The sequence below is a fragment of the Astatotilapia calliptera genome, chromosome 13, assembly GCF_964374335.1.
Source record: "Astatotilapia calliptera chromosome 13, fAstCal68.1, whole genome shotgun sequence".
Classification (NCBI taxonomy): domain Eukaryota; kingdom Metazoa; phylum Chordata; class Actinopteri; order Cichliformes; family Cichlidae; genus Astatotilapia; species Astatotilapia calliptera.
Genome location: NC_137434.1, coordinates 3,511,222 through 3,537,665, shown reverse-complemented (window position 1 = coordinate 3,537,665; position 26,444 = coordinate 3,511,222). Strand labels below are relative to the sequence as shown.

The window sequence follows — 26,444 nt, the reverse complement described above, 5'->3', positions numbered from 1 at the left end:
TGCTCTAAGTCCTGATACTACTACGTGGCAGCTGTTAGCTACAGAATCCAAGGCTGGGGAAGGTTATTTGGAGGTAAACCCACACAGCTTGGGCTTGCTAAGTGGCACAATTATCGTGCTTGCACAGGGCTTACATCCATAGCACACACCTGGCACAATTGCCTTGGTGTCCATTAGTGTAAACCAACCTTTGGAAATGCATACAAAGCCCCAAACACCCCTTCATGAAAAATAAGAGGAGCGATTTAAGTTTGAGGTTGATATACAGCAGGTACCTTCAAAGGCCGTAAAAGAAGAGATTGTTTTTTGTCTGTATGTACCCACACGTGTGAGTCTGCAAATTTGCAGTCAAGCACATACACGACACGATCATTTAGAAGCAAACGCTACCATCTCATGAACTCCATATGCACACACCCCCTCCCAAATCCACACACACATGAGAAAAACCCAGCCACTTAGTCTTTTTTAAGCCCCTGTTTAAACTACCAATCTGACCAGGTAGCTGTTTATTTTCTCTTAATTATTTTCTTCATTTTTTTCCTCCCATGGATCAGAAAATAAAAAATGTATAATTGGACTCCCCAAGCTCTCGTTATCCAGTCACACATATTTCATAGTGAAATAAAAACGGTTGAGTAATGAACGCTGGAATTTGACCCCTACACTGTTGGGGCCAGGCAAAGGTCAAGGAAATTAATTTTGCCCACTCTTGCAGGAGAAAGATGGAGAAAAGGAATAGGAAATGGAGAGAAGCTGAAAGGTTATAAAAACAATAAGACATCCTGTGTAACTTGAACCTTTCAAACTGTGCTATTCAAAGCTGATGAGTTACTTCCACGATTCAAAAGCTCGCATGTCCCTCGTTTACTGTCGTGCACGCATCATGAAACGTGAACTTGTACCCTTGCAGATCTGACCGTGTACATCCTTTCTGTTCTCTCCCTCTAAATTTAATCTACCTCTAAAAGAGCGGTTAAGTGTATGTGTGTGTGTGTGAGTGTGTTTGCGTGAAGCACCTCGAGCGCTGCTGTCATCCTTTTGAGAACAAAAGCACTGAGCATTACAAGCCGGTCCAAGCCGAGTTCTGCCCTGTTATTTATGGAAAACATGGAGTGTATGGATTAAACAGATGATGCCAAGACGAACAACAACAATATATAAAAAAAAGAATGATTCATTTCCCAAACCATGGAAAAGGGCCAAAGGACAAACAAATCAATGGCAGTTTGTATGATATCTGGCCCCGAGCACTGACAGGCCCTGGAGTGTTTGGCATGAATGTAAATGTGAAAAGTGAAGTTTTCTTTATATGTAGTGAGTCAGGCCAAAGCTGGTATCTATATATATATAAATATATATGTAGATATACTATTTTGTCCTGATTAAAGCTCATCAGTGCGTGCATCTGAGGCAGCAGCAGGAGTAGTGTTCTAAATACATACATTTTCCTCATTTTGGCGGAACAGATTAAGCAGGAGAAGCGATGCTGATGATTGAGACAACAGCGAGATCCATCAAATTAGAAAGCAGCCAAAACAATAAAATAATGCACTGGATAAATGATGTCATACTGTAAGAAAAAAAATCTATGGCTTATTGTCTGGGCAGAGGGCCAATTCACATCGCTACACTGGTTACGCAAAGCGGCGGGGACGCTTGGAAACGTGAGCTAGTCATTGGTGGAGCAACAGCGAGAGCGTCTCGCTGCCATTTTCCCGATGTAAATTTTAAAGACGTGTGTTTACGTTGTTAAAACGACCACATGTGAGGGGAGATGGAGGAAGACGAAAGGCGGAGGGAGGACAGAGCGGCGGAGAGAGACGAGCCCTGGCCGGCTGCCACTCATCTGGGCACCTTCTCTAAGTAAGGCAGAAAATCAAACACGCCAGGAAAGATTTAAAGGAGGAAAAGAGAGCAAGGCAAAGGGAGACAGAGAAAGAGAGAGAGAAAAAAAGGAGAAAAATGATTTTTCTTATAAATAGCAGGGCTTGCCAGAAGGCAGAGGAAATGAGAGCAAGTGAGTGCTGGAAAAGAAGGGCTTGAGCTTGACACGGGGCTTAAAATTGAGAGGGGGCGGAAAGAAGGGACCTACTGCGCGAAAATGTCTCCAACCAAAGCAAGGATTAGTGTTCCAACCTCCTCCACCGCAAAGATCCGCCAGTACAACTAATCACCTTCACAGCTCCTCTCTGTCTCCCTCTTCCCTCCATCCCTTTTTTTCACTTTTTTCATTCCCCTCTTCTTCTCTCTTTTCCCTCCACTCTCCTCTGCTCTTTAAAGTATCATTTTGCCCTTCTTGCCATCATTATGGCTAAAATTAAAGCAGAGTGTGTTGTGGCGAGCACGATTAGCCGCCGCAGCCTAACTGGGCGCAATGAGGTGCTCTAGGTTTTCTTTGGAGGGGGGGTTGTTGTTGTTGTTTTGTGGGTTTTTTGGAGTGCGCTGCATTACCGGGTTCAGGAACACGCCGCAAACTTCAAAAGGCATCTACATATATGATGACAAGGGATGTCGCAGATAAACCTCCCCGCTCTCCATCCTCTCAGCGTCAAATCCCCCTCTGTCACTCTATCCCCTCGCTCTTTGATCCACCCTCCTCCTTTCCCACCTACTCCACCTGTCAGTCCGTCCTTTCCCTCCTTCCCCCTCTTCTCCATCTATCCATCTGTCCATCTCTTCTCCTCCCCTAAGAGAGCTCCTCATCACAAAGATGGCGGCGACAACAAGAACGCCGGTGCGTAAACATAAACAAGTCAAATTGATCACACAGAAGATGAGCCAGGCGGCGGATATTTAAGGGGGTTTGTGATAGAGAAGGGTGCTGTGTGTGTGTGTGTGTGTGTGTGTGTGTGTGTGTGTGTGTGTGTGTGTGTGTGTGTGTGTGTGTGTGAAAGTCAGAACAGACGAGAGCGATTAAGCTCCTTTCTCTCTTTTCCTCTTGTAGAAAGATTGGAGGGGACGGTTGGTGGAGGGGTGGGGGTACAGTTGCAGATCCAGAAAAGAGCCACTTCATAAGCAGATGCCTGGCATGCGATTGCAGCCGGGGGAGTGTGCGTGTGTGTGTGTGAATTCATTCTCCTCTATAAATACACGCCGCGTCTCTGTATAGGTGCGAGCGCAAAATGTAATTAGGCAGCGAGGCAGAAGAGCGAGCTGCCTTTTCCTCAATGTTTGCATATTTTGTCCACAAATAATGTACTACAAAGGCGAAGAGAGGAGAAATCTCTCCTGAATATTCATTTACAAAATAACGGTTTGCTGATAAGGCCGAGGCATGTGATAATCAATTAGCTAAATGTTCTACAAAAACCTGGCAAGAAGGGGGAGGTTTTTAAAAAAGAGGAGGAAAAAAGGCAATAAAAATAAATATGCACGCGCATGTTAGTGATGTTGCGAAATGACGAGTTCAGCAGAAGTCTAAATATCGTACGGCATTAGCCTAGATAAAATATCGCCCCCCAAAAAAGAGGGAGCAGGGTGTGTGTTTCTAATGAGTTAGTTTGTTTCCAGCATTCAGACAATATAAAGGAGCTTGTTTAACATGGAGGGAGCCTAAACGCACCTGCTGTTTCCTGTGCGGTGCACACGGGATTAGGGATCTTACAGGAGACTGTGTGTGTGTGTGTGTGTGTGTGTGTGTGTGTGTGTGTGTGTGTGTGTGTGTGTGTGTGTGTGTGTGGCAGTCAGGACCAGACCTGGTGTCATTTTCACAAGTACGCCTGTTTTTGTGTCGTTTTTGTGGTTTTCAGGCTCACAGCGATCGAGAAACGTGTAGCATTTCAGCAATGTGCTGCGAGGCCTTTGCGAACATGCTCCTGTTTCCGGGGTGACGTCTGCAACGTTTTAACTGTATAAAAATGGAATTATATAAAAGTTTTAAATCCATTTATTTATTCAGAGACGAGTGCTTCCGTGTGTTTGCTAAAATTCCCTGTTGAGATCAACTGCGATCGAGAGCAGTGTTCTAAGTGCTCTACACTACAACATATTTCTCACATATTTTTAAATACGGTTTTCGTCTGTAGAGCAGATTATTTACCTGGCAACCACCCCTAGAACAGGGGCATGTCCAGAGGGGAGGTATGGGTGGTCCCACAGTGGACCCAGTTCCAGTTGACTATAGTTCTCAACCTCAGTTGATAAGTGCATGGACAAAAGGTGGATGGTAACCTGATTTATTAATATTCAAGGACATTACTCGAGTAGATAAAACTACAGTGTTGGTGTTCCCTTGTTGCAGGAGGGTCCTAGGATCAAACCCAGGTAAGGCCTTTCTCTGAAGAGTTTGCAGGTTTTCTATAGGAGCTCTGGTTTCTCCTGTGATTGTTGGGTTAACACTGCCTATGTGAGCTCGAGGAACTCTTGTGTACTTAACCCTTGTATGCTATACTTTATGCTGCTTTCTTTTCCTGCTCTAATATATTTTACACCACTACATCTATGCCCCACTCCCAAACTGTTATGGCGGATTGCTGCCCCTCCCTGAGTCTGGTTCTTCCGGATGTTTCTCCTGTTAACCCTTTAAGACCTACCATAGAACCAAGTCCGCTAGAGCTTATCTTTACATTTTTACATGCTGTAGTGCCATTTTTGAGAGCATTTCAAGTTGCTATACATCAATACAACCATTATAGGCCAAATTTTAATAATATGTATGCATTAAGTCTATAGTAACTACATAAATTGCCAAAAAGTGCAATAAACTACAAAAAAATTGAAAATTGTTTGTTTTATTTATATATATTTCTAGTTAGAGACATTTAATAGGTTTATCCCTCAAAAATGTAAATACAAAAAAGTTGCACAAAATAGTTTCCAACAACAGGAAATTTATTTTGAGTGTCTTCATAGTTTTATTTTTGAAATACACCAATTTTTATATATTTATATAATTTGCAAAAAAACCTAAACAAACAGCATGTGCATCAAAATAAACTATTTCCAGCAGTTCAATTTGAGCTCTAAGCATCCCAGAAACTATTCAGAAAAGCCTAAAGTCAAAAATTAATTTTAAAAACACCAATATAGGCTTATAAGGCCCTGAAGGTAAAAAACTACATTTTCCGTGAAAATGCCGTCACTTCTGGTTTTGGCCAGGTAATGGCGGATATGCGATAGTTCACGCTGACGTCTATTCCAACGTAGGAAGTGTTACGAACAGCTGATCGGATCGGCAAAGCGTGTTTCTGGAATATTATGTTTTTGTTACTGCAAACGCTTTTTATGCAATTTTTGCAAAGCTTTATGTGGAAGGAAACCGTGACTTAGGGCAAGCCGGTGGCATAAGATGTAAGTACAACTCCTCCGGTTTCATATGCAAAAAAAATTATTGCGCTAGCTTAAGTGGGTCCGGTTCTACAGGGATTTAAAAATAGTTATGCAAAACGGAAGTGACCGCTCCGACCGGCTTTAAAGGGTAAAACGGGAGTTTTTCTTTCCCACTGTTGCTCATATGGGGTCATCCAATTTTGGGGGTTTTCTTGGAATCATCGTGGGGTCTTTACCTCACATTAAAATTGACTGAATTGATATTTAGTATCCAGTTATTGTTCTTTGTATGCCATGCCATTTAAAAAATGTTGCATATTTTGAAATATCAATGTACTTATATGTGAAATAAGATCATCTCCGCCTGAAACATTAAAGTGATAAATACATATAATAATAAATCATTAATCGTGATCTGATGATATAATATGTATACGCCTTTTATTTTAAGCATGATAAGTACATTGTGAGCTTTTGTACTTTTGCTTAAGTATGTTTAGACTTTCACTGAAGCCACGTTGCAAATCAGTGTTTCAATACAAAATTCTTACTTTTCATGTAATGCATCTGAGCCTGAAGGGCTGCACATGAGCATGAAACATACCTACATGTTTTCTAAGCCAGTTTTTACACTGTATCACCGTATTTACTTTTTAAAAATCAAATATTCTTTTTCACCTGATTTCACCTGATTTCAAAGTTCTGGAAACACTCGTGATATAGAATTACAAATTAATATGCATGTTTTTGGACTCTGGGTGGAAGCCAAAATTTACACACGAGCTTAAACAATGAACCTCGTTGCTGTTAGATGACACCGCTGCTCTACCGTGGTGCCAAGCGCCCCTCTCCTGGTTTCTGTACAGTCTTTTTCAGCTGAGATGATAAAACAATAAAGACACAGTTGTGCACAGAAGACGACAAACAGGGATCCTGCGAACACAGACGCAACTCAATTCTCCTCGGTCCCCGCCGCCTCACCTACTGGCCCCTGAGCGGCTCCACTGGGGGTTAAACACCTTGCTAAAGAGTACCTCACTGCTGCTAATAAGGAAGACAAGAGCTGAAGCAGCGACATTAGAGCGGCGCGTCTAGTCCCAAATGCCACGTGAAATAAATGTTATTTTGCATTTTCTTATGCAATTAATCATTTATCATTTAGTTGATTTTCTGTCTGTTGACTAATCAATTATTCAGCTCTTTCACACCCAGATCTCTGTATCACATCAGATGTAATTGAATTCTACAGGCAGTACTGCAGCATTATGTATTACAGTGCAGTGCTACTGCATGTAAAACCAATTAAAATACAAGCGATTAGACTGTTCTCTATTAATAACCGCTAACAAACACTGGTGTTAGATATAACAGTCCCTTTTAATGTGAACAATAAGTGTCAGCTCCTCCAGGCCCGGAGCCCCTGCTGCTGTGCAGGGCATGTCGTCCTCTACTGACCGCACAGCGAATTACAGCTGACCCTGCCTCCTGGAGCCAACCTGGCAGGGAACAAAGAGGCAGCGCTGTGCCAAAGAGGCCTATCACTCTCTCCTCTAGAGGGGAGGTAGAAGGGGGGCGCCTCCAGGAGAAGAAGAAGAAGGAGGAGGGGGTGTGCAGGGTTAAGGGAGTACTGCCATACTGGAGTAATGCAGCTGTGGACTCCCACCGAATGAGGGGCAAACTGTTTCAGGAGGAGGCTGGGGTACTGGCGGTGGTGGCTGCTGGCACCGACGGGGTGGGCTGGTAAGACATCTGTCATCCTATCATCAATGCTGTCACATCATAGAACAAATGGGCTGTGGGATTTTTACAGCCCCCCAAAAACAGGGAATGGCAAAAAAAGGTGTCAGTTAGCATGTGATCTATCGCTGCTCTTTTGTGCCTTTTTCAATAAATGTCGGCCACCGCGCTTCACCCCATCAAAGGCGGCGGGGAAACAGTTAGTAAGCGAGAGACAGAATGCAAATATGACAAAATCAAAACGAGCTTGGGATCAGGACAAAGTGCCACACGTGCTTGGCTGAGGGCCCAAACCACGTTTCGGGGTCTGAAGCGAGAGTAAGAAGGGAAGAGCGTCATGCTTAATCCCCCCGTTTACCCCACCACCATCCCTGCTCTTTTTTTATTTCTTTAAAGTGGGGCTGCCGTACCTACGCCGTACCTACGCCTGTGAAGAAGTTTATCCATGTGGCGCCCACGTGACAAGGCGGCCAGCTTTGTTGCCAAGAGAGCGAGGCAGAGCTTTGAGTGACGGTGCACCCAGCCACCTATACCCCCTCAGCGAAACTCTTCCCTGTGCACCGGCTTCGGGCTTGGCTGTGAAAGGAGGCAGCAGCGGCTGTAGTAGTAATGGTGGCGGCGATGGTGGTGGAGGGGGGGATAATTCTGACATCATGTTGCCCTCTTTTGGTCAGCACTTGCAACTGCAGCCCACTGTCCTTTCACCTCAAAGGCAGCTCGTCTTCCTCACGATGCAGCGACACGATGAGATAAGAGCAAGGGAGGTCTAATTTATGGAACAGCCAGTGTGACGAAAAATCGTGGACATTGAACCCTTTTTTAAAAAAAATTAGACAATCTAAAGAATTTACCTAAGGCCAAGCTGGGTCAGATCCCTGCGATAGAGCAAAAAAAATTTCAACCCATCGAATGTGTTTTCCCTCCATGATTATCATGCAGCTTCTCACATCTAACAGCTCCACATTTTCATACTTGTGAGTCAAGCCTGGATTAGAAATTTTTTTTTATTTTATTTTTGGCAGTATCCTGTCTACCAGATTTGAGAATCAACAAGGCCAGAGTTTGGTTTCCGTCCTCATCTTTCTCTCACGTTTCCTCTCTTTAACCAGGTAAAACACTAAAAGATAAAAAAAAAAAAATTTTAAATAAAAAATTAAGAAGCAGCAAGATGGAGTACAAACCAAAAAAAAGCTGCATGCGAGCATAAACTGGGATTAGTGTGAGTTTGAAAAAAGGCGACTAAAAACGAAGAAGCAATAAATCAAAAGGCGAGATGGTGGAGGTTTTTCTCTCTTTAAAATTGACAGGAATTACTCACAAGGTCTGCGCATTGTTTGCGGTGTAAAAATGACATGTTTAAGTGGATCTTTAGAAGACTGTGAGGATGCAAGACATACATAGGTGTGTATGTATTCGAGGAGGAGCAAGTCTCAAAGTGAGATTTGTGTGCAGGAGCGCGCAGTGACGGCCACTCGGCGAGAACAAAAACCACGGATGGAATAAAATGTGACACCTACTTCAATACTGATATTCTTTGTGTTAATTGTTTCAGGAATGTTGGAAAAGTAAGAAATTAAAAGTTTAATTTAAACAGTACTTGTTCGATAGCTTTAAAAAAAAATTAAAACAGAAGGAAAGGGTTCACACACAGAGAAAGTTCACATCCAGCCAGGAGTGACTGCACCGGCCGGTGTCAGAGGTTACGTGAGGAGAAAACAAGCGCGAGTAGATAAGCGAGCTTAATCGCTGAGCACGGAGTGGCTTTTAAGTGTAAGTGATGCTGAGTGTGGATTGAGGGTTGAGCCTAGCGTTGTGCTGTCAAGAGCGCAGCATGCTGGTAGCGCCAGTCGCCAGGCAGAGCTCCAAGCCATTTCCCCTAGATGCATCTCGACTGAATCAATAGGACCCTCACAGCATATCATTAGACGTAAGTATTATAATTACTTGTGTTATTAATTTTGCCTTAATACCAGGGATGATATGATATGTAATTCAACCCTGTTGAGGAAGGAGAAAATAAGATAATCACAAATGCATCTCTTATGAAAATCAATGCTGAAATGGATATTCCAATAAAGCCAAACCACTGCCCCTGTGTGTTTTTTTTTCTTCTCCATGCATATCAGCCAATCATTTTACGCATTCGTGTGGAAAAAAATATATAAATATGTCCGACATATTTCACACGGGCCACCCCTGTCCGAGGCAAAACAATATGGATTTGTGTTGCCTCGCAAACAATTTTAATAAAAAGCTATTGATTGGGGATCGAGCGGGTAGCCTGTGGGCGCTGAGCACCAGACCCCAGTGGGTCCAGATCATTAATGTCCTCAACTGCTGGCTTCACTGGCGCAAATTTGTTCAATAAGGGTCTGGCACGCATGCTTCGGGGGTTTGATTTTGATACAGACACGTCAAGCTGTTTGCCCCCCCCCAGCACAGGCCACAAAACTAAATACAAAAAAACATGAAGGAAGCCTGTTTTCTGTTTTTTTCTGTGTGAATATCACAAAAAAAAAATCTAAATGGTGCACATGACTTCAAAAATAAATACGTTTTAACACGCTCACTCCTGCTCAGCTGAAGTGCTCGCTGCAAATATTGCCTGCGTCTCCAGAGAGAGAGACACGGCGCACGGCAATCCACACCATGCAGCGCGTCATCAGGCATCCTCCTGACAGACGGGGTAAAAAGTGTAAAACACACTCTCACATCCTCTGCTGTGTGCCACCTAAATGTATGCAGCCACAATATGTACATCCAAGCAAGAAGCATGTGCGCGCACACACACTCATTTACACATACACTCGCGTATACTTTTGTTGAGCAGGTATCAAAGCCTCGGTGTGGCGAGACAGTTTTAATTACCAGGTACTTTCCTTATGCTTATGATTTCAATTTCTCTCTGCAAAGCTGGTAATGATATTCAAAAAGCCTGCTGGCAACTCCGACTCCTTCTTCTCCCCCTGTCTTTCCTTCCCACTAAAATGTGAATACCCTAGTTTATGGGCTTATTTGTCCTCCAGTCACTTTCTAAAATCTTTATTCTGTCGAACATGTCTTTTCTTTCTTTCTTTTTTTAATGTGAGCCTCACTGGAAGGAATGGCAATAAAGGTTTTTTAGGGGGGGGAAGAGAGGAGCGGAGTAGGGAATGGGGTAGGGTTGGGTGGGAGGGGGATCAATGTAGAATGTATTATCCTGCACTACTGAGACCTACTTCAATAATAAAAGAATTGATCCTTTAAAGTGAGGCTTTATTCCGGGCCTGGCATAGTGAAGGAGGATGGTCCATTCCAACACTGCACAGGCCAGATGGAGACTCACAGCAGGCAATTTCACCACCCACCCAAAGTTTTTCACATTGTATTTTAAATCTGTGTTAGAATCAGTTGCAAAATCACAGAGGAATTCTTGCTGAAATGCATGCATTATAGAGAAGCATGTCCAATAACGCAGCATATGTTATAACATATTCTGCTGGTGGTACTCAGGCAAAGCCAAGCTCAAAAGAGCTTTTTTTGGAGGCTTGAGGGATTAATACATAGGATAACTTAATCTAATATTTTATAGCTTGTTAGTCATAGGATCTCATTAATGTCTACATTAATCTACAGTGATTTCATAAATTTAATTTATAACGCTCTGACGTCTCAGTCATCATCAATAAAAACCCTAACCCTTTTTTTTAAATTGTTTACGGTTAGGGTTGGGGTTGGGGTTACTACACATGATAACTTAGGGACAAGCAACCTCCCCAGGGTTAGGGTTCAACCTTTTTTTTGCAGCTATCAGTTAAAAAGGTAAATTTTCAAAAACTACAAGATGGCACATTTTGGCATTATTGTTTTCGACATTTTCTTAAAAAAGGCAAACCTATTAACCAAACCCTAACCATAACTCTAACCCTGAATATGTCGATGGCAAACTGCTGGATGATGATAACAGGTATAAATATCGTGCTGTCAAAACAGGAGCTGGACACATCAGATCCCAGCAGTGCTTCTGTACACAGCCGCCAGTCGTAAAGCGCCAGCAGTAATCAAACATGAGGGGTGTATATGTAACAAGCACACTTCACAGTATGCCTTAACAAGCACACTCCACACGCTAATCAGCTCAAGTGGACTTGCATCCATGGCTTTGGTTTCCACCCGGCTCAGATGATGAAACTATTTGGATGGTATCAACAGACATCACCGATTCGCGCAAAGGTTCGTCGTGGTGCGGCTGGGAGGGATGATGCCTGTGGTGCCCAGTGATTAAAACAAAGCGTTGGATGCAAAGAGAGGGTCAGAACTAATGGGAGAGAAATAACACACATACACAGGGCGTGCTTTTTCTCAGCAATCTTAAATGCTACCTGCATCGATTCTCCCGCAGGCCTCCAAAGACTTTTCTTCTCGCAGGACAGACGAATCGACACAGCGTCACACTGGGAGCTCTGCAGTATCCACAACTGTGCGGCAGCAAAGGCCACAAACAGCATTGTGAAGTTCACCTGACCACTCAGCAGTTATGGGACTGATCTCCCCTTGGCAAGAAGAAGGCCTTACAGGAAGGAGTTACCACTCTGGAACAACAGCCAGCAACAACCACCTCTCCCTAAAGAGCTGTGGATTATACAAGGGGTGGGGGGGCTTCACCTCCTAATAGCCTTCAACAGCACAGTGGTGGAGCAAAATGGACAATTTAGAATACCTGGAGTCCCTATTCACAAGGACTTCAGAAGGGCTAGTTACACTCCAATGTAGAAAGAAAGAAAGAAACCCAGCAAAATTGTACCTGTGTGTCCTTAAGTGCATAAAGACATTTGGCTTGAATCTTTAAATCTGCGGGGACTTCTACCAAAGACAGCCGTCTGACGGACTGCTTTACTGCCCGATATGTCAACTACATCAGCAAGGACCGTGAGGCTCCACAGAGGGTGGTGCATTGCTCAGCACATCATTGGGTGCAAGCTGCACAAGTCTGCGAGAGCCGTAAACCCAGCAGTGCCTCAAGAGGTCCCCGAGAGTCATAAAGGACACAACACAACAGCCTGTTGTTCCTTTATACACCACGCAGTAGCAGACTGAGGAACAGCTTTCTTTCACAAGCAATAAGACTACTGGATTAACACAAGTGCGATCCAGCCTCTGTGCACTGCCATTTTTATACGTAGTATGTATTTGTTCTTACAACTTAAAATACTGAACCTCTTAATATCCACAAATATTATTATTAGCAACTCATCTATATTCAGGGTTTGATTAACTTTTACTTGTTTTTTTAGATTTTAACAGAAATAAGCTAACCCTAACCCTTTGCTGATGTGTGACATTTTTTAGTTTCTTATCATTTTCCCAACCTAACTCTAATCCTACACTTATTTTACTTTATTAATTGTTTCTTATTTTCCAAGAATCATGCACAAAAATACTGATTTTATAATAGAGAAAATGAATTTTAGCAGATTTAGCTACTAACTAATTTGCATACACAATCCCTGAGCAGGTATTCACAGTATTAGAGTAATATAATAAAATAAAAACACACAGCTTAAAATGCCAAAAATCACATGCACTGTGAAACCATTACACACACCCCGATTCAATAACCACACTATGCAAACACTACATACACACAGTATAGAAATTGGCATCATTTTTAAGCATTTAATCATTGTTATTATTATTTATGCATTACTATGGAACCTCCCAGCCTTAATATTTCACAATTATGTGAAAAGAAAAATTATACTGATGTGTAACTAAAGTGTCACCAGTGAGCTCAACGTGACTTCTTTCAATGTCTTTTTTTCCCTTCTAATGAATATGATGATATCATAATATACAAAACGAAAAGCAGCAAGGCCTCCTGTGTGACAGGCTGCAAACAGCACTGATGTTGCTCGTCATAGCACGGATGGGTGAAACAACTGACACCGATAACTGAGCCTTAGAAACGATGTGCTGCTGTTTCAGCGCCTGTGCAGCTGCTTGAAGCCTGACAAACAAAAATATTTCCAACCTTCTAATTTTTTAAAGTTAGAAGGGTAAAATTCAGATCTGGAAACCTGATCTACAGACTTGTATTCCTTTTGCACCAGGGCGCACAGCGTGAAAAGTAATAACAATTTGCACATTAAGTCACATAAAATATCTGGTTTTTGCAGCCTTAATTAAAAAATATGTATATATTAAAACTTCCCTAACAACACACACACATACACACACAAACGGTGACCCCAAATTCCACCCATAGATTGGTGGTGGTGAGGGTGTGTGTGTGAAGAGACGGGACAGATGCCCGCTCCTGTAATCCCATCAACTCATGTCAGACAGCAGTCTGGATACAAGCCTATCTGTGAGGCCTGTAATCCACGGGCTAAGACTTCACACGCAGCACTTATCGGTCCACACACATGCAGACACACACTCTTACGAGATATTTGGGGGAGAAAAGTGATAGTAGATGGGTCCCCCACTCAGTTTGTGTGAGGGAAAGGAGAATCTGCATGTAAGCGAGGTTAAAAACATCTTTTAAGATTCCAAATCCTGTAAAATAATCACAAGTAAATGGATCAGATGAGCTTTAAAAACTAGTTGAAATGGATCTTAAAATACAAACAGAAAAGCAAACAAAAAAAAAGATTTTTACTGAGGATGGGGAAAAAGAACAGAAATTTGATTACACTGTGAACAAAATCTGTCTGGCTTTGATGGAACTGAGAGTGCCGAGCGTGTTGGTGCTGACATATTACATGCAGAATAATAAAATAAAGAAAAGATGCTCTGTATAATTTGTACATTAGAATCTGACTAGTGGAAGAAAAAGAAGAAGCAAAGAAAAAAACACGTCTTGAGATAGGAACGAGAATAAAAGCCACAAACACTCCCACTGCGCTTAAAAATCGCAGAATATGCTATTCAGATAAAAAAAAACATTACACATTCATTCAAACGGTGCTCAAAAAGGACAAAAACACAAGATAATCTACAAGCGGGCATGCACAAATTCCTTAATGCCGTCAACACAGTTTTTTTCTTTTTTTTTGCTGTCAACCCATTCAATCAATCAGCGGTCCAGAGAACAATATGTTCCATTATCATTCAGATACATGCAAAACGCCACGGAGAGAGAGAGAGGAGGGAGAGGGGGGAAAAAAGAAGAAGAACGAGAGAGATAAAAAAGGCAAGTCGGACAAGGCACCCCTGCTCATGTCTTCCTTCAAAGAGAGGGAGAGGGAGGGAGGGAGAGAGAGAGAGAGAGAGAGAGAGACTCAGGGTGCAGGACCCACACGGTGTAGTTCCAGCCAATTGCGTTCCAGAGAAGTGACCATGGCCAGTGATAAACAAAGCACCATAGATCATTCTTCTCCCAGACGGAGCCCGGCGCTGGAGGCAGCGGAAGGGAGAGAGCGGTCAGACAGACAAGAGAGCAAGACAGAGAGAGAGGAGACAGAGAAGACCACAGAGAGCTCACCGCCTATATTGCCCCTCTGCTATCCTCAGATGCTACATTTTGACGCCCTTTTTTTTTTGCAACTGGAATGCCATTAAAGCCGGCCGTGTCGCACGCCTGCAGAATTTGTCTCTGTGACAAGAAGGAGAGAGCGAGCCAAGAGAGAAAGACAGAGAAAGAGGGAGGGAAGCTGCTTCTGCTGCTGCTTCCTTCTCCCACTGCCACTGTGCCGATGCATCATATTTAAAAAAGAAAGAAAGAGAAAAAAAGCAACAACAGCCTTAAATTGTTCCCACTTCCCTAAGAGAACTGAAAAAAGGGCATTCAAACACTTACCCACTCCCAGATACAAGACTCAGAGTCAGTGTTCATTTGAGCCCAATGTGCGTCAAAACAGAAACCTCAGATATTCCTCAAAAAAAAACAAAAAAACAAAAAAACAGACGTGCAAAGAGGAGCAGTGAGGTTCTCCCTCTTTTGTTTGTGTGCTTGCCTGCCTAGGTTTCTCTATTTGCATCAGCCGGCTTTTTTTTACAGCTTTGAAGCAGGTGGATGACAAAAACATCAATCTCTCCAGGCACATTGTGTGGCATGCACGCTTTGACACACTCCCCTCACCAGCTCTATACTGTATAATCACACTTTCCCATTCTCTGCTCGCAGCACCGCAAATGAATACGGGACTCAAAAGGAAACCGAAGGACAAGTGCGCATTGTCGGGGAGCACTTCTGTAGTAATCATGTTGTCATTGGATTAGAATAGGAATTTGCTGGATCTCTAGAGTTTCATTTGCCATATGTTGAGGTGATTTTACTGGTTGCTGTTTAAGGGGAGACACTGGTGGATTTAATATACGGAGAAAAGTGTTCTTTAAGAGCCCCCTACAGAATTATTTGTGTTTTTATGGATGGGAAATGGACTGATTCCTATATAGTGCTTTTCTTCTCTACTTGAGCACTCAAAGTACTTTATACAACACGCCTCATTCACCAATACAAAAACTTTCTTCTATGCCTTAATGGCTTCTAACTAACATTCACACACATTCACACTTTACATCGAAGAGCAACTTGGGATTCAATGTCTTGCCCAAGGATACTTTGGCTAATCGTACGGTTGGCGGTCGGAGCAGTCAACCACCAACCATAAGATTAGCAGATGACCTGCTTTACTTCCTGAGCCATTCTGTAAAAACACAAACCTGCTAAAGAGTAATGGTAAGGTGGTGTCAAATTTAAGGAAAACCAAATTTAAATGGTGGCTCAAGCTTGACCTTAAAGTTCCATTAACTATACAGACAATGATCAACATCTCTGCTTTTAGTGGTAAATACACTACCAGTCAAAAGTTTGGACATACCTTCTCATTTATTTGTTTTTTTTTTCTATTTTTATAATGTTCTACAATGTAGATACACACTGAAGAGATCAAATGTATGAAGCAAGATATATTGAATTATGTACCAAATTGAAAAATAACTTCAAATGTGTCATATTTTTTAGAATCCTGAAAGTAGGTACCCTTTGCTTTGTTGACCGCGCTGCAAACCCTTGGCCTTCTCTCATTGAGCTTAATGATGTAGTCTCCTAGAATGGTTTTCACTTCACAGGTGTGCCTTGTCAGGGTTCATTTGTGGAATTTCTTGTCTTCATGGGACCATCAGTTGTGTTGTGCAGAAGTTAGCTTGGTACACAGCTGACAGCCCTATTTGACAACTGTTAGAATTCATATTGTAGCAAGAACCAATCAGCTAAGTAAAGAGAAACGACAGTCCATCATTACTTTAAGAAGTGAAGGTGAGTCAGTCTGGAAAATTGCTAAAACTTCGAATGTATCCCCAATTGCACTCGCAAAAACCATCAAGTGCTGCGACGAAACTGGCTCACATGAGGACCGTCCCAGGAAAGGAAGACCAAGAGTCACCTCTGCTGCTGAGGATAAATTCATCCGAGTCACCAGCCTCAGAAATCACAAGATAACAGCACGTCAGATTAGAGCCCAGTTAAATGGCACACAGACTTCCAGTAGCACATCTCTAAATCAGCTGTTCAGAGGAGACTTTATGGTCAAATAGCTGCTGCGCCATGGCCTGGCCTCCACAGTCACCTGACCTAAACCCAATCAAGATGGTTTGGGATGAGATGGACCGCAGGGTGAAGGCAAAAGGGTCAACAAGGGCTCAGCATGGGAACTCCTTCAAGACTGTTGGAAAACCATTTGAGGCAACTACCTCATGAAGTTCATTGATAGGATGCCAAGAGTGTGCAAAGCAGTAATCAAATCAAAGATATAAAAAAATATAAGACATGTTTGGAGTAATTTTACACTTTTTTGTATACTAGAGCAGATACTAAGCCATAGCTATCTGTTGGTCATGTGTCGATCAAAGTAGCCATGCGGCCAGGTTGTACTAAAATATTTGACAGATTTTCGAGCGCCGTGTACATAAAATCGTTTTGAGGTCAGTAAACACAACCAGAATTCATACATAAGGCACACGGGATTATAAGGGGCACTCTCGATTTTCAGAAAAATCAAAGGATTGATTTTAAGTGTGCCGTATTTTCCAAAAAACACGGTAATAACGCCGGCTCGCTAGCATGCGCTACCAAAAATAGTGCTTTGTTGTGTATCTGACGGTTGAAAGCTAAACCAGTTCCACACTGAAGTTGCAGCATTTTTACAAACCAATTCTGGTTCATCCGTTTCATTCAACGATCTGCTTTCGCCCTCCTCATTCTTCGTCGCTGCCGGCACGCTTTTTCTGCCATGTGTGTATGAAAACAAATGCGCGTTTTACCCAAATTCTATCGCGATATTTCATTTTCTTATCGTTGCCCAACATTAAACCAGTATTACCATGAACGGTATGATATGGCCCAGCCCTAGCTTGGAGTTTAGCTACTACAGCCCACCAACCTTCATCTGTTGTTCTACAAGCTATTGACTTCACAGGACTACATAGAGTCCTATGAAAACTTTATTTTTCACATAATTGTATCTAGTAATTAGCAATAATAAACTAATAGCATACCAAGAAAACAGTAACTGATTCACTAAAACTGAAGCACAAATTTCTTGAATGGGCTTTAAGACACAGCAAGCCATATTTTTGACAGATAATTACATTATAAAAGCTCCACAGCAGGAAGATCCACTTCAGTGGCTGTAATTAGCAGATCTGAAGCAAAGAAGAAAATGAGGAGGTAAAGCTGACTGTGTGAAAATACCTGTCAATCAAATAGGCAGGTATCCAGAATGATGGATTAAAAAAAGAAATTGTATCCCTATAGAGTTGTTATGAAGTGGTGAATATCCATAGTCTAAAACACATTTTTCTACCAGGCTATAAAATATACTTTTTAATATTGTATTATTTGACACTCTAAATCTGTAATTGGTCTTAGTGATGAGGGAGTTCGGGCATATGCAGAAAAGCAATGAGGACAGTGCATCAACTTGGAATATTCCACACTTGATGGCATCTTGTGCGATTGCCTTGGAGTAGGCCTCCGGTGTGGTCTTCCACAGTCTCACTGAGTTGCTAATAAATGTTAGCACACTATCAACCTTGTACAGTGTCAAGCACTCCCATATCCATGATTGGTCTGCCTGGTCTTAGAGTTCTGGTGTACTGCTCTGTCAACCTGCTTTGGTCCTCTGGTGTTATTTCCAAAGATTTTTTTAAACTGTGCTTGCGTATTGACTCCTGTGCCTACTCACCATCGTGTCTAAAATGCCTGAGTGTCCCTTAAAGGGATTTTTTTATGATGGGTCTGGATGGATCAGTCTGGATGAGTACCTCATTGGGTGCTGTTAGGTTCTTCAGCCAGTAGGTGCAGATGATGTCAGGTCTTTGTACTGTTCAGCTCTTCATTTTGGAAACTTCTTGGATGTCTTCCTTTGTGATGTTGACTGGCTATGCTCTGGGAGACTGCTGCGGTCTGCTCTTAGGTCCACTAGGCACTTGGCAGTGGTGTCAACTCTTTCTCTTAGACTCTTAGATTTTTGTCCAGCATTATTAAGTTTCAGTGTTGGGTCCCTTGTAGATAAGAATACGTCCTAGATGGATCTTTGGAGAACAGACCATGTATTCTCCTGGCCTCTGTGTTTCTGGTATATCGCTTCAGTTTAGTGGCAAGAGTTATGAGCCTTTGTTTGGCAGTTTGTAAAACGTCAGTAATCAACATCTCGTTGTGTCTCTTTTTCATCCAGGACCTGTCTCTCATGATACTTTTGTGTATGAATAAGTATGAAAAAAACTATTATGAATAAGTGTGGAATATGTGTGGCCAAATGGCTGTAAAGTGAGAGAAGGTGACCTACCAGCAGGCAGAACAGCAGTTATAGGGGATAGCTACAAGTGTCTGGGTATTCCACAGGCCAACTAGAACCATGATAAAGATGCACAAAGGTCAGCCACAGCCAAATACATTCCAGAAAATAAGACAGGTGCTGAGAAGTCAGCTGAATTGTTGGAATTAAATCCAAGCCATCAATACATATGCCCTTCTGATCATCAGATGCCCAGCTGGAATAATAAATTGGCCACAGAAGTAGACACATGCCACTGATGTCAAGACACAATGCACGGTGTCCATCTGAAGTCCAGCACTTTTTCTATGGTTCTTTGAGCGACATAGAGTGATGGAGAGCAAGGAGAAGTGCAGGTCAGAGTCACAATCCAGGCTGAAACACAGAGCATCTGCCAAATAGGGATGGGTATCGTTTAGGTTTTATCCTATACTGGTGCCAAACTGGTACTTTTGAAACTGAGAATCTGAGCATAGCAGTACAAGAACAAACCCTAAGCACCAGATCCATAGAGACAGTGCAGAGGAACATCTGGGCCACATATGGACTAGAAGTCCCCAAGTCCTAATGGGAGACACCACCACAAGTGGTTAAGAACAACAGGAATAGGTTCTAGACCAGGGGTGTTGAACTCCAGTCCTTGAGGGCCGGTATCCTGAAACATCCTTTACATGTGTCCCTGCTGCAACACACCTGAATAGAATTTGTAGGTCATTAGCAAGTCTTGACTACATGCAGAGGTGGCAACTACTAACCCTACTCAAGTAAATTTAAATAAAAGGTAAATAAAAGTACTTCTAAAACTGCTTTTATTGCACCATGTTCATTCACTCTTGAGCTGCTGCAACATGAATCACCAGCATGCAGTTCACTTCTGTGGACCTACTAAATTTTATTCAGGTGTGTTGCAGAAGGGAGACATGTAAAGTTTCAGGACATCGACCCTCGAGGACTGGAGTTTGACACCTGCATTCTAGGCCAACCAATCACATGTAGTGGCGGTTGACAAAGTAGTGATAGATATGACAATCCCAGTGGAAAGCAACTACTGGAAGAAGGAGCACACAAAATAGAGAAGCATCATGGGGTGAAGAAACAACAGATGTGGAAGGATAAGTCAAAAGTGGTCTCAGTGGTAATAGGAGCATTAGGAGCTGTTACCCCAAAAGTGGAAGAATGGCTTTACCAAATTCCAGGCACATTTCGGAGGGCTCTGTCCACAAGAGCGTAGTCCTAGAAACAGGACCCTCAAATTCAAGGCTGTCTGGTAGAAGACCTGAGCTTGAGAAACACACCAACCCCCAGGGCAAAGGTGTCAAACTCTGGCCCACGGGCCAGATTTGGCCCGCAGCCTAATTACATTTGGCCCGCGAAGCTGGCCTACTGGTATTATACAGCTAATATATATATTGTTTAGTATTAAGCTTTGCTTGTTCCATATTCAGTTTTCCAGCAAAACTTATTTGAGTCCATAAGAAAAGATTCATTCCTATATCTGGAGGAAGATTTTTTTTTGATAAATATTAATGTTAGCCCGCGACTTTGTTCCAGTTTTAAATTTTGGCCCACTGTGTATTTGAGTTTGACACCCCTGCCCCAAGGGATGAGAGCAAGATTATATATAAAATAAAAATTATGTTTCTGTCAATTAGACGCAATTACATAATGGGCAATAATGTCGGTAATTTTCAGTAATTTCAACAGTTAAACCTTCCGTAGAGACCGGCAGTTAATCAGTAAAATCATCAACACACTAACGTTTAAACGTCACACCAACGACTGTCAAGAAACTTCAGAATTACGATACTTTTTGTAAGTCTTTGAAAGCAACTCGATGACGTCGACTGTTTGGGATTTAATGGCGGGATGCAGGGGTTGCGATTGATTCTCCTGTCAACGCACCTCTTGCTAATTCTACGTTTAACAGCTTTAGCTTGAATTTCTCAGGTTTGGTTCAAGTCAGCGACTAATCAGAAAGTGCCAGTCTGTACGGTCCAACTCAAGCTAGGAAGTAGCCACCCTGCTTTGCGAGCGGAAACTTAGGCGTAAAAGGTCATAGAAAGTTTTATGGAGAAATCACTGGTAAACGATAACCCGTTGCTTGTACCTCTCAACAAGCAGCAGACAGTCTACGATGGATTTATCACTGTTCAGGTAAAATTATGCGTTTGTGTGTTGTTTTTTGTTGGACGTATGTCAGTGTCATATTGAAAAAACGATTAATTTAAAGATTTTTTGCTTTGGATGCAAATACTTGTCTGGAAACCATATATTTAGACATCTAACTGATTTATAGAAACTTCTGGTAAATTCGTCCTGTTTTTTAAGCAGCTTACATTAGTATCGGTAGCAGAACCGTAATTGTATTAGCGCATGAAACGACTTCATAAGCTGGTATATAATCTTGAAAGCAGTTACTTACTACGAGTGTCATGCCGTATTAAAGCGATGAAAAAAAGTTGAAAACGTGGTCTAAAGTAAATTTCTATTATTTATGTGTCTCTTGAAACACCCAAAGAAACGTAATATTATCCAATTCCTTAACGTAGGTTGGTCGGTCACGTGTTCTTCATTAGCGCGTTAGTTGTAGAAGGCATTAACCTCTGTGGTACACTGATCGCAGAGCTAGTAATCTGCTTTAATAATGCTTTGTCTTGTCCCCCCCCCCCCAGGAAAGAGACTTCAGGATGAGAATAGTACTCCCACCAGATCGACAGCTCAAGGAGGCCAAGTACAAGCATCCCCTTGCATTCTCTGTACAAATGTTTTAAATGTGATACGGGATAAGGTCTAATAAGGGAGTTGTAGTAAAGTGCTGCTATAATGTAGTAGTTAACAGATTTGCTTAGTAAACTAAAAGCTGATTCCAGCCAAAGACTCAAAGAACCTTTGGGGTTGCATCAGGAAGGGCATGCTGGGTAAAACTGTGCCAAACAGAAATACCTTAAAAATATATAATTTTCATGAAAATGACTTATAAAAGCTTCCAAAGAATAAAAAGAAAATAAGATTTATATGAAATGGCTTAACTTTCCCACATGTAGTTATGACCAACATCATCAAGCAAAGGCTCTTTTCAGGCAGAATCAACTTCATTATAAGGAAGTAACAGTATTTTAGTGTATCTTAATTTGTGAGAGCTAACTTAACAGTATTGTTTAGTAACAACATTAAACTGCATTGTTTGGTTCCTAAGACATATCCTCAGCTTTCTGCTGCTTCCCCTTAAACCAAAACTGAATTTCTGTTGCTGCTATTTTTCCTGATTCGCGTCTGTCCCTGCTCAATTTTACGCCGCACAGGTTATTAATTATAAGACTGTGGTCTGTTTTGTGTATTCCATTCAGTTTTATTGATATAGCGCCAATTTACAACAACAGCCACCTCTGGGCACTTTATATTATAGACCTTACAATAATAAAAAGAAAACACCAAAAATCAGATGTTGACAGCGGGGAGAAAGAACTCCCTTTTAAAAGGAAGAAGCCTCCAACAGTACCAGGCTCAGGGAGGGGGAGCTGATATAGAGAGTATCTTGAACCAAAACATTCTACAGGGTGGGCCATTTATATGGATACACAGTAATAACATGGAATGGTTGGTGATAGGGCTGGGCGATATGACCCAAAATTCATATCTCGATATTTTTTAGCTGGATGGCGATATAAGATATATATCTCGATATTTTTTTTTAAGCCATAAAGTAAGAACAAAAAGAGTTCTTAGTCAAAGCTGTGTCCCAGATGTCACACAGGCACTTTTATTAACATACAGCACAGATGTACATGAAAAATTACTCAAAATTAAATTATGAGCATTCATTAAATAATAATGCTCCATAAATAAAAGAAAACAAGGTTGTTTTTGTGCTAAACAAAGAGCTCACAATTGTGCAGTCAAAATGTAAACTAAAAGACGCTGAGCACAATAACAAAGACAGATTTCACAGCTGCTCTGTTCCCAAGTTTTACTGTGTGACTGATAGCCTGGAGTTTGAAATCCGCTTCATAACCACGTCTCTTACAGGTGCCATTTATGGTCCTTATACACACACAATACGGTAATATTACGTTGATGCACAGTACGTATCACTCCGCGAAGCTCCTCGGTAGCCGTAATGCGCCGACAATCTATCAAGCGGTGCAGCTCCGTAGCTTACCAAAGTCGTACTCAAACATTTTTGACAGATTGCTGAGCGCCGTGTACCACATAAAATCGGTTCGCGGCCACCAAGCACAACCAGAATTCATACATAAGGCGCGCTATCAACTTTTGAGAGAATGAAAGGATTTTAGGGTTAGCGCTGTTAGCTCGTTAGCGCGGTTAGCTCGTTAGCATGTTTAGCTCGTTAGCACGTTGACGCCGTACAGCCCCACGCATGGGGCGATGCGCAGTAACTCGTTAACGGAGATTTGCCGTGTCCGTCTTGTCGCTGCCTGCACGTGAAGCGATGGGGTAGGAGGGGGAGTTGTCTTCAGTGAAGGCGAGGCGGAGTAACGTTGCGTAGAGACAAAAGTGGACGAAAGAGAGGCAAACTTGCGGCTCCACAACTATAATTATAACGTAACATAGACTATATCGATATAAAGGATATTGTCACATCTTATATCTCGTATAAAAATATATCGATATGTTTTAAAAACTCGATATATCGCCCAGCTCTAGTTGGTGATATTAAAGTCCTGTTTGTGGCACATTAGTATATGTGAGGGGGCAAACTCCTCAAGGTGGGTGGTGACCAATGGTGTGCTTGGTTTCAACGTAACTTTATTCTTTCATGAGTTATTTACAAGTTTCTCTTTGTTCACAGCCATTGACATGTCGAAGAGGTTAACACATGAGGAGCGGATCGAAATTGTGTTGATATCTGGTGACGCAGTAACCGGGTCATTGCAGCAGATTTCAATCCAACACTGAACCAGTTTCACGAAACTTAACAAGCAGTTTGTTAACTGTAGTATGGGAGATGGGTGGTCTCGTAGGGTGTCTTGCACATTCCCTGAGTTTTTCCAGCAAGATGGTGCACCACCACATTATGGGTGCCAGGTCCGAGCATTCCTAGATGAACAGTTTCCTGGAAAGCAGATTGGTCGTCGTGGGCCAGTTGAATGGCCCCCAAGGTCTCCCGATCTGACCCCCTTAGACTTTTATTTTTGGGGTCATCTGAAGCCAATTGTCTATGGTGTGAAGATACGAGATGTGCAGCACCTGAAACTACGGATGCTGGATGCCTGTGCTGGCATTTCTCCTGCGGTGTTGCTATCAGTGTGTGAAGAGTGGGAGAAGAGGGTCCCATTGACAATCCAACACAATGGGCAGCACATTGAACACATTTTATAAGTGGTCAGAAACGTGTAAATAACTCATGAAAGAATAAAGTTACATTGAAACTAGAGCTGGGCGATAGAACGATAACGATATGTATCGCGATATAACTTTTACTCGATAGAGAAATTAAGCTATCGCGATAGACCTCGCCGCGCTTGTCCTCTTAAAAAAAAAAAAAAAAAAAAGGTCAGCCAATCCAAATTAGGTAGCGCAGAGCCGAACCAATCACAGCCGCAGCGTTACGTACAGCACAAGTGCCAAGCCGCACGTGTGTTTGTTTGGGAAGCAGCCAGCGCGTAATGGAGGAAATGAGTGTGCCGACTAGAAAAATCAACCGAGCGTGACCGAAGAGAAAACAGATGATGGTTCCAATGCCGGAGAGATTGTCGAACAGAAGAGCCAAAGAAGTTCCGTAGTGTGAAGGTATTTCGGCTATTTCAAGTCTGACAAAAAACAGAGTAGCGTGCACTGTAAATTGTGCCGAAAGCAAGTCTTAAATACAATAAACTGGTGCATGCGTCACACTGTGCGCCACGTTATTGTTTCGGTGAAATGAATTTCTACAATACTGTTAATTCTACTCTCTGCAGTGTTTAAATGCTTACATATACACACAGTTACTGTCCCTCCACACATACGACTCGGTTCTGCTTCTATGCCCCAGCTTTGTTTACTTTTTCCCACTGAGGCTTCTAGACTTCTGATTGGCCAACATTTCTGCACGGTTAGGAATCTAGCGCCACCTGCTGCTTTGGCATGTTCATAGCAGCGTTTTCCTTCATTTCTGCCTTTATGTGTGGACGGATTATTTTTTAAAACGAAAACGGAAAATCTCCGTTTTCAAAAATACCCGTGTACGTGTGGACGTAGCCTCAGTCTCTGACTGGAAGCGCTAATTCGTCATTCGGCTTTTGTCAGACTAAAGTAACTGTTAAAACTGTTTGAAAAGCTCAGCTATACAACAAGGAGAGATTGAGAATTTCCTTTTAGTTCTCAGTTTATTTGATATTGACAAAAGTTAGTCAGTTTTGTCTGTTCTTCTGTAAAACAAACTAAGATTTATTTTTAGAATTAATATTTTGTTTCTAAGTGGAATTGACAATTTAGTCTGTTTCGTTTGTTCTATTTTGAAACTTAAACGCTTTAGCGGCTGCCTTTTGTGTAGTTTGCAATATTTGCCTTTATTTATCTGAAAAAGTCTCATGTTCCTTAAGTACATCTACCCTGTTGAACTTATTATGGGAAATAAATATTTAAATAAAAACAAGCTGCTGATTATTTCACATTTTACTTGTGAGCAACGGCACATTTAAATCTTACAAATATAGTTATTTGGCTTATATCGTGATAGATATCGTTATCGCCTGAAATGAAAAAAACATATCGTGATATGAAAAAATCTCATATCGCCCAGCTCTAGTTGAAACCAAGCACACCATTGTTTTTCTTGTGACATTACCAATAAGTTTGATGTGTCACATGGCCGTCTTCCTATTGAAAAAACAAAAGTTGTATCCAAGATGGCCGACTTCTAAATGGTCACCATGGTCACCACCCATCTTGAGGAGTTTGCCCCTCACATATACTAATGTGCCACAAACAGGACTTTAATATCACCAACCATTCACATTTTATTACGGTGTATCCATATAAATGGCCCACCCTGTACTTTTAACCACAAGTAAGTCTGCAGTGTGAGAGTGAAGTTATCTGTTGACATAATATGATATTATATGGTCTTTAAGATATAACGGAGCGTGATTTTTCTGGACTTTATATGCAAGGAGGAGGATTTTAAATTCAGTGCTGGATTTAACAGGGAACCGATGAAGGTTTAGGGGAAATTGGATCTCTGCCTCATGCACATTTGCTGTATGTATTCGTATGATTGCATCTCACCCTATCCTGAGCATCTTAAGGATTCACTAGATTTCTAAATGTTGTCTATGGTCTTCCTCTTCCTCATACATTTCAACTCCACATGGCATCCTTTGTCCAATCTACATACAGTTACTAGCTTTGTTAAATAAAATGTAACAACAAATACATGCAGAGTTATAAATTTACTGAATTGGTATTTAAGTAAAATAATTCATGACAACAAGATGGAAATTCTTGTTCTGGACACCCTCTCTACTTTTAAGATTAGGCTTAAAACTTTCCTTTTTGATAAAGCATATAGTTAGGGATGGATCGGGTGACTGAATCCTTCCTTAGTTACTCTGCAATAGGTGTAGGCTGCTCTGATCAGTGTTTCTTCTTCACTTACCTGTTTTTCACTTTCTATGTGTTTATACACCCCTATGCAATCACTCGTTAGTTATTATATTTTCTGGTTTATAAAAAACA

At 41.8% G+C, this 26,444-nt stretch overlaps 1 protein-coding gene and 1 long non-coding RNA gene across 2 annotated transcripts in view; one reads left to right on the top strand and one right to left on the bottom strand.

Annotated features, from left to right (window-relative positions):
- The window catches only part of LOC145419809 (uncharacterized), a 264,957-nt gene extending 249,444 nt beyond the window's left edge, over positions 1-15,513 (bottom strand). The window contains exon 1 of the long non-coding RNA XR_013901143.1: positions 14,474-15,513. This is a non-coding gene — a long non-coding RNA (uncharacterized LOC145419809). The remainder of the gene's footprint in view (positions 1-14,473) is intronic.
- Positions 15,514-20,609: 5,096 nt separating this feature from the next.
- Positions 20,610-26,444, top strand: part of fancl (FA complementation group L) — a 38,154-nt gene continuing 32,319 nt past the window's right edge. Inside the window, exons 1-2 of the mRNA XM_026190660.2 lie at positions 20,610-20,921; positions 21,440-21,498. Of these exons, the coding sequence (XP_026046445.1) occupies positions 20,835-20,921; positions 21,440-21,498 (146 nt within the window). The 5' untranslated portion in view covers positions 20,610-20,834. The remainder of the gene's footprint in view (positions 20,922-21,439; positions 21,499-26,444) is intronic.